The sequence below is a fragment of the Myodes glareolus genome, chromosome 19, assembly GCF_982192425.1.
Source record: "Myodes glareolus chromosome 19, mMyoGla1.1, whole genome shotgun sequence".
Lineage (NCBI taxonomy): Eukaryota > Metazoa > Chordata > Mammalia > Rodentia > Cricetidae > Myodes > Myodes glareolus.
In genome coordinates this window covers 17,142,629-17,154,644 of record NC_142044.1, presented here as the reverse complement: position 1 = coordinate 17,154,644, position 12,016 = coordinate 17,142,629, and the positions used below count along the sequence as shown (strand labels likewise).

The following is a 12,016-nucleotide window of genomic DNA, read 5'->3' as shown; positions in this document are numbered from 1 at the left end:
TTGCAATGACCGCCTCAAGAATATTGTGTTGTGTTGTGTCGGTCTCTGTGAGATCTACGCTGTACTTCAGGGCTGCATGGCTTCCCTATAGGGTGACCTGGATGTTTTTCCCCATGTTAGTCTCTCTCTCGCTCCCTCTCAATGGCAGTGGAGTGTCATCTCTGTGTGAAAGAATGAAGTATTATTTTTCTAGATAGGACTGGTGAGTGTCAGCTACCATGATGCATTAGTAAAGCTTGTTCAGGAGTGTGCACATAGTGGGCCTCATTTTCCCTACTGTTCTGCAAAGTATTTCAACAATCACACGAGTAGCACGTTTTCCATTTTCACTTATCATTCATTTATGCATATATTATGTTCTATATTATAATATATCATAGCTCTTTATCCTGTTGCTATATAATCATCAAAATTAGTATGATTTTAACGATCCATCTTATTAGTTTACTATAATTTGCTTAACTTAAATGTGTTCTGTGATTTGCTTAACTTAAATTTTCGACAATAGGCTCCTTTCCAGCTTTTCCTGTAGTATAAACAACCTCTAGCTTACATATTTTTGCCCAGAGCTTCTTTCATTTTTCATATTTTCCCTTTGGGTCCAGTCCTAGGAATGGGATCCTTAGATCAGAGGATATAAATTTTTAATGATTTTTAAATAAATGGATGTTATTTTTCCCCGTTTACAATGCCACGAGCAACGTATTAACATTCTGCTCACATTCCGGCCTTATCAGAAGTGTGTGTTACTGTGTGATATTTAATACACTTACAAGAGGACCTTTTGTTTTGCATTTTTCTCATAAGTAACAAGTTTTAATCAAACATTTGCTTACAAATTATGTATCTTCTTGTAGTTTGTAAAGCCAGCTCGACTCAAAAATCTGGGAATACTTCTTTTCCATCAATAACTCCTGCTGTTGCTCAATAATTTTGTGGATTAAATAAAACTAATGTTGAATTCTTAGAGAAAGCATTCAGGTATACTCATAATTATGAATTATTGAGGACCTATGCGTGGAGAACTGTGTGTGGAACAGCCAGATAAAATAATGGGGAAATTCCAAAGTTAAAATGAGGATATAAATCTATCCCAGAATTCCAAAAGTCTCAAGCAGGACTACAGTTTAAATAGTTCCAATCTCTAGGCAGATTTGAATGACTTTTTCTTTCTAGCCCCAAATCCAATGTGCAAACTCAGGAGCTCTTAATCATAGTACTTCTAATATTTCCTTCGTGATTTTATTAGAATTCCTAATGAATGAAACCATCCATACACACACACACACACACATACACACACACACACACGTATTGCGCCATTTCCAAACTCATACTCATAGTGCCTTAGGGCAAGTACATACATGCAGCTCTAGAAAATGATATGGATTCCTAGCCTGCTACCCTTTCAAGGGTCTGAAATCCAAGTCCAGAGACCCAGTTTTGCCCTCCAGGCAATGGTACCTGGCTCTTGAAATGGATATCTTCTGTGTTTTGCCAAGTGGTACAAAGATCTTTCATGACAAGTCACCACTAATTCATCCTGAGTTGAGTAACCCTCATCTCGGCTAGCCCTTTCTCTTTGACCTAAGGGTGTTAGGGTTTGTTCAAATAAGATAATTGTTACATGTTGGTATGTCAGACTATAAAGGAAGTCGCTAACCATATTCCCCTCCATCCTTTTTCCCTTCTTGCAGCCTCAGCGGAGGGGTCTCCATAAACACGGTAGCCTTGCAAGTCACTGCCCGGCCAGTGGGCATGCGCATGGCCTGTTCCCCAGAGAAAGACTTACTCTTGGCACCGCCAGACGAGATCCTTGGAGCACGGGCAGATTAACTGGATTAACTGAGAAGATGCCTATTAAGTCAAGATCATGAAGTTTAGGAGGATAAAAAATTCATCTTGGTTTGCAATGGATTTTCAAATGAGGTGCATAACATACAGTGCCAACTTGTTCCAAGTGGTCATTGGCAGGCCATTAGCTGGAAAATTACTTCCAGTTCTCATCACTGTGCATAACTCAAGTTCCCCTTGGGCTCTGTCTGTGCCCTTCACGACAAGTCCTGTGTTAGCATGGCAACTACTGGATTTATTTCATTAAGCGTGCAGATGGCATGATGTTTTAGAAAAAAACAAATATAAGAGTTCTGCAGTCTCCGTGGAAGGGTTCACAATATTATGCCCTGGTAGGAATGTAAACGCGTGTTGATTGTGTTAGTTGCGGTGTCCAAAGTTGTTCTGTCTAACGCTGAAGCACTTTATCTGAGAACACGACACTGAGCTGGAACCACATTTGGTACACGTAGAGAAACAAGTGTCTCCTCTTTTCTTTCTAACTCTTGTCTTATTTCTGGCTCAGACTGTCCAAGACAAACTCCACCCCTAGTACACGCTCAGTGTTCTGTGGTAGATCATTGTAAATATGGCCACAATACTGTTAGATTTGACCTGCTGACACTTCACCGAATAACTGGATTACTTACAGCACAAAGGGAAGTAGAAGTTAGCAAGCCTGGTAACTGGACTCTTTGAAGTCTTGCTTCATGGTACCCAGGCACAACTTAACACATCACATCATGACACTCTGTACAGGATGCTTCTCTCTGGCCCATGCCTACATACTCATCTCCTACAGAGGAGATCTTCCAAACACAAAGACTGTCATGGATTAATGCCAGGGGCATCAGAATACAAACTTCCTTAGTGGCCACACTTAGGAAAACTTCCAGAGGTCAAATTTAAAATCACAATTCCAGAGAGAATCATCAAATGACCCCACTGTGTGCCCGGAGAAGTAGAATATTCAGCCCACAGTAGGTTTTCTTCCTTGGCACAGAGCTCACTCTTCCATGGTAATGCTTCCTGGGATGTATATATGACTTTTTTTGTTGTTGTTTTAATTCTGTCCAACAACAAAGCGCAGTCCTGGGAAACCTGTCCATTCGGTCAGTGGTTTGTTTTTAAACTGAACACCAGAGAAGTGTTCATTCATATTGATTGCCCCTTTGTGATACAGTAGCATCTTTTCCCTGGCCATTGAACCTTGGCTGAGTTAAAACACAAAAGTGTGTTGTGAACACTCACTAACCTAACCTGGAACCCACAGGCATCAGAGACTAATATTTACAAGGGATGTAACAATGTCTGGTACCCTTCCAGCATAAGTAAGCGAGACACTTTTGCATTACCCCCAAGCCCTCATTCTCTGTCCCCACTGGGGGTCCCAGAATGTGGAAAGACCCGGATGTGATACACATAGGATCATCTCGCCACAGAGTGGCTCCTGTCAGGTGTGAGCTAGAGAGGGGCCTCAGAGAAAAGATAGCTAACCGTGAGATCGGGACCTTTCCACAGATCACCACCAGAACCGTCAAAGCTACCACAGTCCATAATTCTCTAAAAAGCTGAAATCGGTAATCCAAGCCCAGGTTGCCATGGGTCCTGCTCTATGACCCATCCATCTGCCTTCGTTCCACCAGCAGGGTTTATGCGTCCCTTCATTCCTTTTCATCCAGCAAGCAAGCGTCTGTTGAGGGACCCCCATGTGCCGTGAACGGCACTGGGTCAACTCTAGTGCAGAAGGCACTAGAACACTCTTCCTGCTTCTATTGAATTCTTTCTTTCAAACACTACGCTCTTTCCCCACAGTACAAACTGAGCTGAGAGATGTAGACCCACCCCACCGCCCGTCACCTTGCCAGAGAAACATAGGAAAATGCTCATGACAGACAGCAGGCAGATCCCATTCCTGAATGAGTGGGCAGCTTCAGAACACATCTAGAACCTTGCTAGACAGCCAGCTAAGTTGATCTGAACTTCCCCCAGCCGCTCTCTGTGGCTATCCTATAAGCCCACCCCACTCACTATAGCCCCGTCCTTTCTATAGACACTACCATTGATCACTACACTGGATTCTCTGAGATGCCAGGTCTCTAACTACCCCTCATGACCCAGAATTGGTCCTAGTGAGTCCTCTAAACCCTGCCAGGTCTGAGGCACTGTAGCGGGGAATTAGCTGGTAGAGTCAGTGCCACTTTGAGACTCCCACTAAAACCCTCGGAGAACTGGATGCCCTTTCTGTGCAGATGCCCACTAAATGATCATGGGCTGTTGTTATTTGGGCTGGTGCGAAATAATCTGAACAATTTAAGAAAAAAAGAAGTTGCCTCTTTTTTTGAGTCAGAGGAATACGGTAACATTATTGAAAGATAATGGGTAAAGATGGAAACAGAAGACAGCAAAATGAAGGCCCTTAAAGACCCCGGCTGAACATGGTGTCTCTTAAAAAAAAAAAAAATGCCTTAATGTCTGGTACAACCTCCATATTTGCATATGAGCCCATACTGTTTTCCAAACTCTCAACCACTGTTTGAAATCATTAAAGGTTTGGAAACATGATGGCATGAAATCTGTATGTGCACAAGCAAAACCAGAAGGATGGAAAAATTATTTTATTCAGGACCTTCAGCATCCTTGTTGCAGGAAGATCCTCTGTGAGCTTGCCCCATGGTTACTTCTTCCTTTGTTATGAGTCAGAAACGAGTGTGCAATTTTACCTTCCAGGAATCCAGGCGAATCTACGGTGGGATTTGTTTTGTAGGATAGGAGATATGGGGAGCTATGGGGGAAATGCTTCAATATCTAAAGACTGTACATGCTGGAGGCTTAAGTTTTCCTTTTTCTTAAACCCGTGCTACCCCTTTTACTAAGAGGCTGACACTCACACTTAGGCAGGAAAGACACTCTTGGGAATGGACTGAAATGAGTAATTATCAGACTCACCGGGGTGCCGAGGGGATTAGCTCGGTGCAGATCCAAAATCAAATTTAAATATGCAGAGCATCGTGGTTCTGCTGGGGTCCAAAGCAAGTTGGATCAGTAGCTTGAGACTTGCCTAGGAGGAATAGGAATCCTATCAACTTTCTTTACGGGATGTGGCTCGCCTGCAAATCCCTGCTCAAGCTCCGTGACATGTATACCCACCGATTCGATGTCTACCTCCTTCATACGGGTAAACATGCCAGGTTCTCTCCAGAGTCACTCGGCAGCTGCCCAAACAGAGGCATACAGTCCTCCATACTGAGGAGAACGTGCCATTTTTAACATTCAGTGGGGAGAAGAAGATCAAAGATGCCTGTGCATATAAACTAAGGATAAGAACCCCAAATGGATGCACCATACACCCTAAATGCTTTGTCTGCAAATGTCACGTAATTGGTTTTGGATAGTAGCAATGAAGTCTCAAGGAAGTAAAGTTTTCAAGACACCCCTAACACGTTTTATTTTAATCCAAACCTCTTCCCCACGCATTAGCAGCTTCTTTCTCTGCCATGTTTGCTTCCGTGTTCTTTAGAGCAATTTTGCTACTTGACAACTAAACTTAAAGCTGCCATAGACTTAAAAACCTAATCTTTGGAAATGGCAAAGGTTCTTTTATTCTATTCTTTGAAGGCTGTTTTTATTCATCACCTCTCCCACTTTCTCCTTTCCTTTTTTTTTTTTTTTGATGTGTGTGTGATTTTGTTTTCTGTTCATCTCTTACTCTCGCATAGTGCTATAGGTATAGTTCAAGGATTCTAGAAAGAACTCAGATAGAACCACATCATCCTCACTGTTTTTTCCCCTGTCCTGACTAATAACTCAGTTTTAAGCTCGACCTTGATGCAGCCCAAACAGCAGTTGGGCTCCCCATTTTCGTCTCCAAACAGTCACTGGTCAGGGTTGATCATTAAAGCAAGGCCAGGGGGATTAGAGAGGAGGGCAGGCCAGGAGCTATATCTACTGGAGCACAGCTGGGGACTCCAGTTCAAAGACAAGCAAGCCTCCACCTCAATCTCTGTAGAGCTGGGTCTAATCCTAGAGCTGGAGCATGGTCTTGTGAACTCTGGTGTGTCAACAGACAGAATTTCTGGGAGCTTAAAAGTCGAAGAAGGCTGATTCAGTTGTGTTCCTATGGTGATGTCTGTTAGCTGGCATACACTGGAATAGACTTCTGAAAGCAGTGAGTGAGGTGAAAAAGAATGACCAAGAATGCTTTTGTGAAGGTGGCTACAGGGTCAGTATCAATGTTGGCGCCTTCTGTCCATCACGTTAGTTTCAGAGGCAAAATCCTGGATGAGGAAGTGGGAAGGGACAGGCACTATGTCTGAACTCTAAAAATGTGTCGCGTGAAATGTAGGCGACAGAATGAAAAGGGGAAAGACCATGAGGCATGAGGCCACTGCTGGTCCTCGGCTTCACATCCAATGACAAAGAGATGCCTCCTGCCGAACAGGGAGATCTGGTCATTCAAGGTTTTATAAAGCTGTTTCATTTGCCAAATAAGGCTACTTAAGAACCTTAGACACCCAAGAATTCTCCCATTAGAACCCCCTTCTGTACTTATTTCCAAGCAGTAAAAGACACCAGCAATCTATGCTGACTGCCACATAAATGTCACTGATGACAGGACTCGAACTGAATCAATCCCAAGTCAGCTGACACAAGAAAACCAAACACTGTTGGTCTTTCTACATTCCTACTGATCACATAGCATTTTCAAATTTTGGAACTAATGGTGTGTGGGGGGGGGGTTGGCTTGATCGATTGTTGTATTGTTTTCCAAACCTCAGAAATTTTCAGTAGCCTCAGCATGGATCTTAGAACTGGGACTTTCCGCCCTAAGTGTTTCGTGTTTGCATAACAGCTGAAATGCGAAGGAATCTCCTGAACCGGGCAGTGGGGGTGCACGCCTTTAATCCCAGCCCTTGGGAGGCAGAAGCAGGTGGAGCTCTGAGTTTGAGGCCAGCCTGGTCTACAGAGCAATTTCCGGGACAGCCAGAGCTACCCAGAGAAACTCAAAAGATCAAAAAAAGAAAGAAAAAGAACTCACCTGACTTGGAGGCCCGCACACCCGAGCTAACCAAATCACTGAAGAGTGCTGTTTGCCGGCTATCCGGTTCACAATCTTCTAGAATTCAATCATTTGGATCAAAGGAAATAAACAGTTGAATCACATGGTGTTTTTCCATATTTGCCTAGACGTAGTTATCAAACGTAGGGTTCCTGTTTGGCGTTTGAAAGAGCACACAAATCTGTTTTTTGCAACTGCATTTGATCACACCACCCCTTCTCAAATTCTGTTTTCTGACATCTTCTGCAATTTCTTTCTCCAAAGACTTAAAGTTCTTGTTGTGCAGGTCTTTCCCTTCTTTGGTTAGTGTTACCAAAAACTTCGCAAGTTCTATTAAAAAAAAAAATATTAAAATCCTTTGTGCTGACACAGAATTCTATAACAAAACTTCTTGTTATGATAGATCATTATTTCACCTGGGAAGGAGAAACCAATTTTTTCCTCCAGTTCAATACACTGGGCACTTTAGAAGTTGCTTCTGTCCCACTTCCAAACTGAGCAAGTTCTGCTGCCAGCTCCTGAGAAGTGAGCCCAGCTTCTGAAACAGCACAAAGACCATGAAAACACAGACACACACACACACACAGACACAGACACACACACACACACACACAGACACAGACACACACACACACACACAGACACACACACACAGAGACACACACACACACAGACACACACAGACACACACACACAGACACACACAGACACACAGACACACAGACACACACACACAGACACACAGACACAGACACACACACACAGACACACAGACACACACACACACACACAGACACACACACACACAGACACACAGACACACACACACAGACACACACACACAGACACACACACACAGACACACACAGACACACACACACACAGACACACACACAGACACACAGACACACACACAGACACACACACACAGACACACACAGACACACACACACACACAGACACACACACACACAGACACACAGACACACACACACACACACAGACACACACAGATACACACACACACAGACACACACAGATACACACACACACAGACACACACACACAGACACACACAGACACACACACACACACCCCTAATCCAACCTCGTTGGGAGCTGACCACAAACTCAGAAGGTTTGGGGCAATTCCTTGTCTGGATGCCATACAGTTAACTCAAGATGGGCGTGTATTCCTCCCACATCACAGGTGAAGCGTATGCCAATTCTTCTAAAAAAAAGTCTCTGCTGGAGCTGGAGATGTTACTAATTTGACGGCGTACACAAAGCCCTAAACTGGATCTTTAGCCCCACCTAAACCAGGTAGAGTGGTTTGTGCCCACAATGCCAGCACTTGGGAGAAAGAGGAAAGGGAAGATTAAGAGTTCAAGGTCATCCTGGACTGCGTAGCCATCTTGAAACTGTTCTGGGCTATGGCTACATGAGATCCTGTCTCGAAAAATTAATCAACTCAATTGAAAAGACCCCTGGTACTGATGGAAACCTTGAAGGTCATGTTAGTTGCTGATGGCTATTTATGTTCAAATTGCTAAAGCCTTTGTTTGTTTGTGTTTTGCTTTGTTTTGTTTTGCAGCCCTGGGAATTGAATCCAGGGCCTCTGGCCTGCTAGGCAAGTGTTCTACCAATGAGTCACATCCCCAGGCCGTCTTTTTCACACTTATCCCGCTCCTACCTCAGATCACCAGCAACTGAAACCTTAGCTTCTACAAGGGTGTTGACCCCATTCTTGTACTCACACTGGGCAATGGTGGGGCTCTGCCTAGTTTACCTACACCATCTCTCCTCTCCTAGCCGAAAGCAATGTCCTACGAATGCCACGCTGAAGGAGGCTGAGGTTTGCCTGATAGAAGAAACTCACATTGCCGAGAACTGAATAAGACCAGGCCCTTTAATTTGCATTGTGCAGCTTAGTGATGATGAGAACAGAAGCCAGCCTGCTGAACAGCCAAGGCCGTGCAGTGGTTTTAAAACTCATTCTACTGAAAGTCTTGCGCCCCTGAATCGCACTACTGTAGGTCTAGTTAATCCAACTATTTAATATTATTAGGCACTGAGTTAAATAGCTTTACATGAAATTTTAGAAAAGATCGATATTGGAACAAAATTACAGATTAGCAGTAAAAAGCACCTGAGAAAAGAAACTATTGATCTGCTGTGGTTTATATACTTGCATTATTCTTAGGGTTTTGTAGAGATTGGCACTTCACTGATAAAGGAAAAGAAACTGTTTTGAATTCAAGAATGATGGCGTAATAGCAATTGCTGGGGGCTTTGGGCCTTAGCCTTTCTGGGATGTTCTCTGTCCCTCAGCAGACAGGGTTGTTTGAGGACAAGAAAGGTCTAAAGGGTAAAGTTTTCCCATACCACATATTTACAGATAATTGTTGTGGCAAACTGGGTAAAGGGCTTGGTTAATGATACTGTTCCTCGTCTTTTGTTTTTTATTCTTCAAAAACTATTATTACCAAGCCTCCACTCAGGATTAAAAGAAGAAAAGGAAGAATGAGAAAGTAATACATGGTATTTTACATGTGTGTGTGTGAACACACACACACACATGAGTGGTTGGACACACAGAGACGCAACACACAGACATACAGGCACAGACACACAGACATAATGACACCGACACACACAGATACACCACACACACATACACAGAGAGAGAGAGAGAGAGAGAGAGAGAGAGAGAGAGAGATAATGATACCGACACACACAAGCCTTTTCTTCAGTGACAGCATCCTTTTTATCACCACTCCCTCTCTCCAAGGTTCAGAGAACAGTGACCTACCCAGAGACGGGGACAGGCAAAGACTCCCAAACTTCAGACGGAACAAGGCCGTAGAGCATGTGCAGTTGGCAAGCTGAGGGCATCAAGAATCACATAGTCATGGCAGATTTCCTTGGTCAGGTGCTATTGCAGCTTAGTATTTGTTCTAGGAAAGAAATAAGGGGGAAAAAAACCACTTGGTAAATATTAAACAGAACAGCAATGAGCTCTACAGAGTCTGAGGGAGTGGAGGTTGTAGTTCCGTGGTGGAGTGCTTGCCTAACGTATGGAAGGACCCGGGTTCAAGCTCCAGCACTGCAAAAGATGAAAGGAAGGAAAATGCCTCTCTCCTAAAATAACAAAGTCAGAAGGAAGAAATCCAGTTTAGAAAAAAAGAAAAAAGACTGGTTCATTCTTTGAACAGCAAGACTAAAAAGCACATTTCATACCATAGTAGTCCATAGAGACTGAAGACATTAAAGCTTCCTTAAGTGCACAGTTAGTTAGAGCAGTGGTCTTAATTGTGTTGGGCTCCCAAGATTGGTTCATTAAATTGGAATTTCCTTTATCCATTACCCACAATTGTTCTGCTTTTTTTCCTTTGTTCACTTTTTTTCTTTTCTTTTTCACTCCAGAAAGGGTTCCAGGCCCAGACTTAGAAAGACACAATTAGATTATGTGGCAAAAACAAGAGTGCCTTTTCCCCTGGATGTCCACATTCCTGGGCTCCATGGTATCCGATGTTTAGAAAACATTTCCTCTCTAAACATAAGATTTATTGTGCACCACAATTTTGAGCCACTGACTTACATATCTTGAGCAGCTACCACCTTGCCAATTCCCTTTGGGTCCCCTTTATATTTTCTTAGACTATTTCTTTCTATTTTGGGTTTTCTTCACGAAGACTAGGACGGGGCGTGAGTCTTTTTAAATTGATAAAAATAAAACTGTACAGATTTCTGCCCACTTGTATCCGTGAGCATGATCTCTCTCAGGCTTGAAAATCGGCTTTCTCATTTTGTATATTTGACTATTTTGTATTCGGCGTTATTGGATTCCTTATGTGCATGGCAATGTATTAAAATGTGGGATTTCTATTACCGTGTAAAAGTGTTTTGATTCTGATTCTCAACATATATCCTTGGCAAGCGGGAAAAAAAAAATAGCATTAAACTTTTCATTTCTATTTTCTTCAGCTCATCAGCTTTGTGGAAGAAAAAGGAAAGTTAACAGCATCTCACTTTCCCTGTGTTAGCTAATGATGCAATTCATGGTGGAAAATTGTCCTCAATTATGCTGTGTTTCCTGGAGAAATAATGTATATGAGATGAATTGGTGGCTCTCCTCCCAGCACACAGAATTCCCCCCAGTAATGAAGCCCACCAATGGGGTTGCTCTTTCTGCTGAATGCTTGAGTATTGAGCACAGCTGGACAAAAGCCACAATGCCCTTCGTCCTCAGACATGGTAACACATCAGAGAAAAGAGGGGACCAAAGATCTGGGCTCACCAATTTCCTCTTGTAGACAGGAGTCTTAAATGCCCATGGTAGCATGAACAATGGCATCTCCCAACACCTCCTGTCTGCGTTTCTTTCAGGTGGTGACCAAGTATTAGAAATCTGTCTTTTTATCAATAGATACCGACTTTCAAATAACCCTTAACTCAGACCCCTGGTGTTAGGAGCCAATGCTGTTAGACACGTTCAAGCATAAGCCTTGGCATAGCTCAGCAAACATCTTGATACCTTTCTTGTTCACTTATACATATTACCAAATATATATACATATATATATATATTCCAAATTTTTATTAAAACTTAACTTCCCGAATATTGAGATGCACCACGTACGAACAAGGTGGTTTACCTGCTCCTGCTCTGAATTACTGCCTTCTATCTCCTCGTTTATTTTAATAAACACATGTAGACACCAGGACGTGACCGACTGTGGACTGACTTGGCAAGAGCTGAAGAAAGGCATCTTTTCCAGACAGGAAAGATCCTGCATCACAAGAAGACACCAGTGTTTGGTTTTGCTTTTATTTCCCAGAGCAAAGTCTCACGACAACCTTTGAGGTTAACTCAGAGTGGATGCAGAAGTCCTCAGAACTCTGCATAGCTTCTGACCCCAAGCACACATTTTCCTCTGCTCCTCCGTACACAATTTTAGAACAGTTAATGTGTAAGTCTTGTTGTTTATGTAGTCTCTTTAAAAGGGATTGAAACCATACTCCTCCCTCACAAAAGATATTCCCATCTTGTCATTTCTGGGATCACTCCTGACCATTGCACCTCCTCTTGCCTCCTTCTCTTGCCTCTTCCTTTCCCTTCATT

General features: G+C 42.9%; 1 protein-coding gene and 1 long non-coding RNA gene across 5 annotated transcripts in view; one reads left to right on the top strand and one right to left on the bottom strand.

Moving 5' to 3' along the window:
• Samd12 (sterile alpha motif domain containing 12) overlaps positions 1-10,779 on the top strand; it is a 400,448-nt gene extending 389,669 nt beyond the window's left edge. For 2 of the 3 annotated variants that reach the window (XM_048457237.3, XM_048457236.3), the window contains exon 5: positions 1,698-10,779. In XM_048457237.3, coding sequence (XP_048313194.1) covers positions 1,698-1,720 — 23 coding nt within the window. In that variant the 3' untranslated portion in view covers positions 1,721-10,779. The remainder of the gene's footprint in view (positions 1-1,697) is intronic. The other variant, XM_085678977.2, reaches the window with a different exon arrangement.
• The window catches only part of LOC125415102 (uncharacterized), a 65,362-nt gene that overhangs the window by 5,194 nt on the left and 48,152 nt on the right, over positions 1-12,016 (bottom strand). For both annotated transcript variants that reach the window (XR_015735589.1, XR_007236527.3), the window contains 3 exons: positions 9,704-9,848; positions 6,872-7,222; positions 4,783-4,894 (listed from right to left, as the gene is read on the bottom strand). This is a non-coding gene — a long non-coding RNA (uncharacterized LOC125415102). The remainder of the gene's footprint in view (positions 1-4,782; positions 4,895-6,871; positions 7,223-9,703; positions 9,849-12,016) is intronic.